The sequence below is a fragment of the Phocoena phocoena genome, chromosome 12 (assembly GCF_963924675.1).
Source record: "Phocoena phocoena chromosome 12, mPhoPho1.1, whole genome shotgun sequence".
NCBI lineage: Eukaryota > Metazoa > Chordata > Mammalia > Artiodactyla > Phocoenidae > Phocoena > Phocoena phocoena.
In genome coordinates, this window is record NC_089230.1 from 48,695,004 (window position 1) to 48,702,909 (window position 7,906).

Consider the following 7,906-nt stretch of genomic DNA (forward strand, 5'->3'; position numbering starts at 1 on the left):
GGCCTCTGCTCAGCACATTGTGAAGCCGGGACTGCGCAGGGAGAGCTCTGGTCTCTGGTCTCTCAGCCGGCGCCCCTCTGTCTGGATCCGCAGGCTGCCTCCCACCCCCAGCCCTTGCCTCTGTGTTCTCACCGTGTGACGGCTGGTCAAGGCCAGTTCTGGAGGCTGCTGCTCCCGGAAGGACCCAGTGGTGTCTGGCGGAGAGGTGTAGGGATCTGTGGTTTCCAGCTTCCCCGAAACTTGAGGGGCTCTTCACAGGCAAGGCTGCCTGCGTGCTTCCTCCTGGCTCCGGCAGTGTGAGCCGTCCTCCTGGTTATGAAGTGTGCGAGGGGTTCTGTGCAGTTTGCACGTGTCCTCGTGGCCGGGCTGAGAGTTTGGGAAACCACGCGGACCACTGTTACACACCCGGGTCAGGAAGAGGATGGGGGGAGGGGAGGGGAGGGGGCAGGGAAATGCGGACAGTGCGGAATGTGGGGGGTGGCCTGAGGGGCTGCACCACCAAGGGGAGAGCCCTGGGTGGGCCGGCCCTCCCTCCCCCTCCAGGCTCCCTCTCCGGGACTTCTTTGTCCTCGTTCTCTCTAGGCTGTTCCCTCTGGGGCTCCTCCTGTGCTCCTGTCTTCTGATTGCTTCATTCTCCAAGAGCCATTCTGGCTGTCTTTTTCAGTCCCTGCGCGCGGGTGACCTCTCCTGATTCTGACTTCTCTTCCAAGCAGCAGACCCACTAGCCCCATGGATAGTCTCCCTGGGTGACTAAACAGCTTCACCGTTTCCCAAACCCAGCCGGCCGGTGACTTGCACTTCCTCCACCCGTCTCCCCTCTGCGGTAGGAGTCTGTGGCCTGCAGCGTGACACTCGAGCACCAACTTTTTATTCTCCCACCCCCTCCAACCCACGACACCGAGTCCTCTCCTTCTCTCTCACAACCAGCCTACTCACCTACTCCAGTCCAGCCCCTCATCACCGCCTGCCTCTCTGGTTCCTTCCCTGCACACGCCCCCGGCCCCATCAGAGTAGTTTGCTGAACCGGAGCTCTGGTACAACTGCCCCTCACCTTCAGAGCAAAACCCAAACTCTGCCTGATACTCATGGCCTTTCCAGACTGACCCCCCTGCCCATGTTCCCTATTTTGTTTTGTTTCCTTACACACTTCCCCCTCCTCTCCACACCCTGTTCTCATTCATCCCCACCGGCGTCCTCTGCCCCAACACCCCCTCTGCAGAGAATGCTCCTCCCCCCACAAACTTCATGTATCTTTTTTTTTTTAAGAGAATGGGACCAGTTTTATACATTCTGTAGCCATGAAAGTAATGTTAAAACCAGAAAAGCAGATAAGGCTAATTGACTAAACCAGGACCACCTGTGGAGGAGAGAAGGGGAGGCTTCTGGGGTGCAAGCAGTGTTTTCTTGTGGGTGATCAAGACCATGATGTGTTTGCTTTATAATTATTTCTTAAACTGTGCATTTATTTTATGCATTTAAAAAAATTATATCATATTTTACGGTAGATAGATATAGACCTTTTTTTTTTTTTTTTCCTTTTTGAGGGGTAAATCCAAGAACTTTTAGGATCCAGGCTGCCTCAGAAGCTTGCACTCCATCTGGGTCAGAGCCCTGAGGGCTCCCAGGACCGTAAGATGCGTTAAGGCAGTGATTTCTTCCCAGTATGTCTATGAAGTCCCTTTCACAGGGTCTTCCTGGACTTCGTGGAGAGCAACGGCCTCACCAGGTTCTTCTGGATGAGAGTGTCCTGGAGCTTTAGTGGCTGTGACTTGCATGGCTGGGGAAATGAGACCAGAGCTGGACCCACTTGCCTCATTCCTAGTTCGTCCTCCTGCACTGCCTCTGCCGGACAACTAGTGGAAGGCCCAAAGCTCTAGGGGTTTAGATGAGGCAGCTAAACCTCTTTTAAGACCAGAGCAAACTCCACCTCTTTAAGAAGCCCACCCAGATCCAGTGATGCAACCTCTCCCTTTCCCAGGTCTGCATAGCACTTCGTGTGTACCCTTTCCGCAGCCCGCTGTCACAGTCTGGCTGTATTATTCACATGTATGTCTTTGTCCCCCAGTTAAATTGTTGAACTCTTGCAGGATAGGGCATTTTGTGTACCCACAACTGAGTCCACCGGAGCATTTCTCTCACCTTGCGTGCCATTCATGCTATAATTTACTTAATATTTTAAATCAAATAGAATGGCTTTTAAAATTTAGCTTTGCCCTAAACAACAATAACAGTGAAATCATGGGTGTTATACTAGTTACATGTTTTTCTAAAATTCACTAACAATCTCATAAGTAGTAAAACAAATTGAGACGTCCTTAAAAAAAAAAAAAAAAAAATCACCTGGTATACACAGGTGGTATGCGTCTGCTCTTTGGGAATCATTGGCTCAGCAGGGTTCTCTCTTGTGTCCCAGTAAAAGGCACTCAGTCGTTTGCTTAATTGGGGGCGTTGGGTCTGGCCTACACAGAAAGGAGTTTTGGAGAATCCACCACTCTTTTTAGGTCACGGACTTTTCCAGAAGCATCTCCTTTGTGCTAGCACTTTATGTTCTTTGTTAAATAAATAAAAGATAAAAATGGAAAAGATGTTTTTAAAAATAAGCTAAGACACACAGAAGAAGATAGACAAATCTATAAAAGCAAACTGCTATAAAATTACTAAAACCAAATAAAGATTTTTTTAAAGAACATCCATAACGGTCCATTATGGACTACAGAGTTAAAAGGGGTTTTTAAATTTTATTTAACAGGTACTTAAATAGTGCTTGTTATGTAACAAGCTCTATTTTTTGGGGGTTTTTTTTGCGGTACGCGGGCCTCTCACTCTTGTGGCCTCTCCCGTTGCGGAGCACAGGCTCCGGACGCGCAGGCCCAGCGGCCATGGCTCACGGGCCCAGCCACTCCGCATCATGTGGGATCTTTCCGGACCGGGGCACGAACCCGCGTCCCCTGCATCGGCAGGCAGACTCTCAACCACTGTGCCACCAGGGAAGCCCACAAGCTCTATTTTAAGTGCTTTACAAGAAGTAGTCTTCACAGGATGCAGGTACTGTTTTTGTTATCCCTATTTAAGTGACAGAACTTGGGTTCAAACCCAAATACCATGCCTTTTGCATAGGTCAAACAAATAAACAAACAGTCCTAAAAGGGATGCAGAGAAATAAGTTTTTCCTCCACCCTGACCCTGGTCCCCCCTTCCCCAGGACAACCTCTGTCAGCAGGGTCTTGTGTATATTTGCAAAAGTATTCTGTGAAGGTACTTCCTTTGGATGTAGTATATGTTACTTGTTATTTTTAATGAGTAAAAAATAAATTATTAAATTTCTCATTAAGCTTATTTATGGGTGTCAAACTGCCTAGGGAGCCAGTATTTTCATTTTGAGGAATAGGAATGGTAATCTAGAAGATAAGCTTATATTTTCTCTTTCAAAAAGAAGCACGTGAAAATCACTCCTTCTGTTGCTTTTATTATCAACCATCATTTTTTTAGTAATCTAAGGAAAAAAAGTGGACACCTAATTCATATCCTGTTTGTATTCATGAACTCATTTGGCAAAGGTTGAGTGTTGATTTTGAATTAGCCTCCCTGCTAGGTGATAAGCAGTAGAGATGAAAGAAACAGCATTTGTCCTGAGAGATGTCCAGTCTGGTGCAGAAGGCAGAAGCCCCAGAGAAGAGGGCTGTGGTAGGGAAATGCTGGGGTTATGGGGTGGTAGGCGAGGGCTACCAACCGAGCCTAGGGCCAGAGGGGAGGTTTCCCAGAGGAGGGGGCTTTAATCTGTGTCTGGAGGAGCCAGTGAGAGTCAGCAAGGTGGAGGCGGAGAGAAGGGAGTTCCACGCCGAGGAAACAGGAAGGCAAAAACTTAGAGGGAAAAGGAACTTGACCAGTTTGAGTTTGGATGCAAGCATTACTGCTAACACCCAGGGTGGGTTGAGGGAGCCAGGAGATATGGGTGAAAAGATGGGCAGGATCTCAAAGGAGAGCAGAACAGAAGAACATTCAGACCTAAAGGTGGGTTGGAGAGGACAGGATGGAAAAGTTGTATCCACAGGACCCGTGATGAGTTTGCATATGGTGGAGGGGGGCAGCTGGAAGGATGGGAAGGTTGTCCTCGGGGCTGGAGGGAACCCGGAGGGGGAACAAGGTTGAGGTGGGGAAGGACAGTGCACTTGAATTGTGGGTGATGAATGTGAGGTACCTGCTTGACGGCGGAGGCTGGGGGAGGCATCCAGGAGGCAGGTCTGGAGATCAGGGGACACCCCCATGGGAGGTACAGATTTGGGAGTCAGCTTATGAAGAGATGAGGGAGACTGAAGAGCAGAACCCTGGGAACGGTGGCGTTTAAAGCCTGATGGGAAGAGAGGTCCAGGGCAGAGACTGAGATGCAGCAGCTGGGGAGCCAGGGAGGTGACCAGAACCCCAAAGGAGGAGGGCAGGTGAGGAAGGTAGGACAGGACAGCGGCTAAGAAAGAGCAGAACAGGAAAACGTGCATCAGGTTTGGCAGCTAGGAATCTGTGGCCTGGGAAGAGCAGCTTCTGTGGGTGGTGGGAGTGGGCCATGCTATGAAAAGCAGGATGGAAGGAGAAGCAGTGAGCGCTGTGGAGAGGATGGGCTGGGGGCTGCAGTGGGTGTGGGCTGAGGCAGAGGGCCTCTTTTGCTTGTTTCAAAAGACTTGAGAGTAGTAATGATAGCTACCATTTATTGACTCCTTAACATAAGCCAGTCCCTGTTTTGAGTGCCCTAAATGTGTTACTTAATTTTATCCTTCCAACAGTCCTTTGGGGGCAGGTAGTAGTATTATTTCCATTTTACAGATAAGGAAACTGAGGAGCAGGAAAGTTAAGTCACTTGCCCAGGGTCATACAGGTCGCAAATACAAGTTCCTGGGCAGAGTGGGTACAGAAATTATAAGAGGCTCAAGAACTTCTATTTTTACCGAGGGAAGCTAGCCAGTGGAAAGGAAAGGATCAAACATCAGTGAGAATTGGGATTGACATATAGAGACTACTATATATAAAGTAGATAATCAACAAGGACCTATTGTATAGCACAGGGAACTCTTCTCAATACTCTGTAATGACCCATATGCGAAAAGAATCTAAAAAAGAGGGGATATATGTATAGGTATAACTGATCCACTCTGCTGTGCAGCAGAAACCAACACAACGTTGCAAATCAACGATACTCCAATACAGATCTTATAAAAAGTTAGATCCAATTGATGCGTTCCAAAAAAACAAATCAGCGGGTAAGAAGGGAGGTCTACTGATGGAGGAAGACCCCACCCCACCGGCACCCTTCCACCTCCCACCCGCAGGAGGAGGTGAGAGGCGACAAAGGCTCCTCCTTGCCGGAGGCGGGGGCGGGGGGGGGGGGGGAGGGGGCGGGGGGGGAAGGGGTGGGGGGAGGGGAGGTTTTTGGGATGCTTGTAGTGGGGTTGGGGGAGCTGGCCAAGGGCCGTGGGAGACCAGGTCTTCTGCTGAGAGTGAGAGAGGAGATGGAGTGTTCTGAGTTTGTTTAGTGCCTGACTATTCTTACCACCAAGTTAAAAAGGAAAATCCATTCTTGTCTTGGGTATTCCATTTGATTCTATTTCTTGTTTAGACTTATTCAGTGTTTTTCAGACCCTGGCAGAGGGCTCTTCTGGGGTTTCTACGTCCTTTGCAATGTCACCTTAGATTCTGTTACTGCTTCTAGGCTTACTCATGTATTTCTAGATTTAGGTTGTCAGCGTTCTGCAAAGAAAGTAAGGAACCGTCTTCCCGGGTCACGTCTGTTAGTGATGTGGCCTCACAGTGCGTCACAGTTGCACTGTGTCTCAGAGGCTGTAAAAGCACCAAGTATGCAGATTTATCAGAAAAACCGTGCCTTAATTTATTTTTATGGGGTCTTCCCGGGCAGTATTTTTTGCTAAAGGGGTTTAAATTATATAAGGACAAAGTTTTTACAGACCATAAAGAGATTTAGTTCTAAAATCCACCCAAAATCTACATAGTGATCAACAGAGAATAGATGTGCAGACTTTAGTTTTTAATGTGATTTGCATTTTTAAAAGCAAACACCTTGGTGCTAGTCTAAAAGTTTGCCTTTTATGTGTCAAAACCTGGAAAGTTAAGAAATACTGAATTTTTACAGGAAATCACTTGGACCCACCCCTCCCCCACAGTAGCAGCTAGTTTCCATTGCCTCTGTTTTGTTTCCCCCTAAATTCTGTAGGTTTTGGTTCATTGAAACATTCATTTGTGCATACATGCATTCATTCATTCCCCACCATTTATTGGATGCTGATAGCATGTCAATTTTTGGGGCCGGGGCAGGGTTGACTAAGACAGTCCCTGGCCGTCAAGTCCAAATCCAAGACTCTGGGTTTCCCCATGAGACTCTGGAGTCTGGGAAGACAGGGCAGGGACTTTTTTTCCCCTGTGTAGCTCCTAGGACAGTGCCTACATGAGTAATAATGCAGGTAATAACTGGGATTTATTTAGTAGGTGGTTAATGAGTGATCAGATTAAGCCTAGTCAACAAATTAAAGAACCCCTGGACCAGCATAAGTAACCAAAAGGTCTCACTGAGGAATAAATGACAACTGTTAGGTCAAATTCAATTCTGTTGCCCTCTGAAAAAGGTTCAGAAATGACTATTCTCTGAAGGATACCCTTCTTTCTCCATGTGTCACTTATTCTTTTTTTAATTCCTTCTAGTTGCTTGTTGGGACTTTGGCCTTCGTGAGTGGAGTGCTAACGTTCATGCTTCCAGAAACCCTCGGGAAGCCTCTGACAACTACTTGGGAGGAGACTGAAAAAGAGAGCAGTTCAGGCAAATTACTTTCCACGACCGATAATACTGCGTTAGAAAATATCGCGGTGGTTAACTCTGAGGATTCCGGTCTTAATAAATAAATGTGCCAGACGTGCTGTGTAGCACCTGAAATATTGTTTAATGCTTTTGTATTAGAGGAACATTATTCTCATCTCCTGCATGTCACGTGTATGTGTCTTTTTTTTTTAATTTTGTAGGAAAGTTTTGAAACAATGGTTTTGTAAAAGTAGAAGAAATAAAAAGCAAGATGAGAATTCGCATTTTTTTTACACTGCTTTCTTATTGCCACAAAATATTTTTCCGTATTTGTTCTTCTGTGTCACTGATTCTTGCAGCCCTGAGGGACTGCTACACACTCCCTTCAGTATCAGGATCCCCTCCCCCCAACACCGGGACTGTCGACTGGGAAGACGAGGGGGCATGTGAAAGTGTTTCTTTTGACAAAGCTGCTCGAAGATTCTATTTCTGATATTCCTTCATCTCTTAGGAGAATCATAGCTCTAAATTCAAGTTTTCAAGTCATTCAGAAATGCCCCATCAAAAAACACTTGTCTAACCATAAAAATTGTAGCTACACAAAAAGATACCTTGCTTTCCAGCACCCTGAAGGAAGAGGGCTTGAATATGCAGACACATGTGCTTGTGTTTGGCCCAGTTAAGGGACACACATCTGCTAGGGGCCAGGAGTGAGTTTTCTAGCCTGACAGTCTGATTTTTCCTAAATTTACCAAATTCTCTCCGTAAGTCTCATTCCCTGTACATAGAAGCTGTGGCATTTTAGTGTATTGCAAACTTTTTTTTTTAAAAAAAGGGAACTTGATTTTTATTTATTTATTTATGTCTGTGTTGGGTCTTCATTGCTGCGCGGGCTTTCTTTAGTTGCAGCAAGCAGGGGACTACTCTTTGTTTTGTGCAAACTTGTTATTGCAGTGGCTTCTCTTGTTGCAGAGCACGGGTTCTAGGCACACGGGCTTCAGTTGTTATGGCTCGCAGGCTCTAGAGTGCAGGATCGGTAGTTGTGGTGCACTGGCTTAGTTGCTCTGAGGAATGTGGTATCTTCCCAGACCAGGGCTTGAACCCGTATCC

At 47.0% G+C, this 7,906-nt stretch overlaps 1 protein-coding gene across 1 annotated transcript in view; it reads left to right on the plus strand.

Moving 5' to 3' along the window:
* SLC22A16 (solute carrier family 22 member 16) overlaps positions 1-7,074 on the plus strand; it is a 33,693-nt gene extending 26,619 nt beyond the window's left edge. Inside the window, exon 8 of the mRNA XM_065889056.1 lies at positions 6,703-7,074. Within this exon, the coding sequence (XP_065745128.1) occupies positions 6,703-6,900 (198 nt within the window). The 3' untranslated portion in view covers positions 6,901-7,074. The remainder of the gene's footprint in view (positions 1-6,702) is intronic.
* Positions 7,075-7,906: the final 832 nt, after the last annotated feature.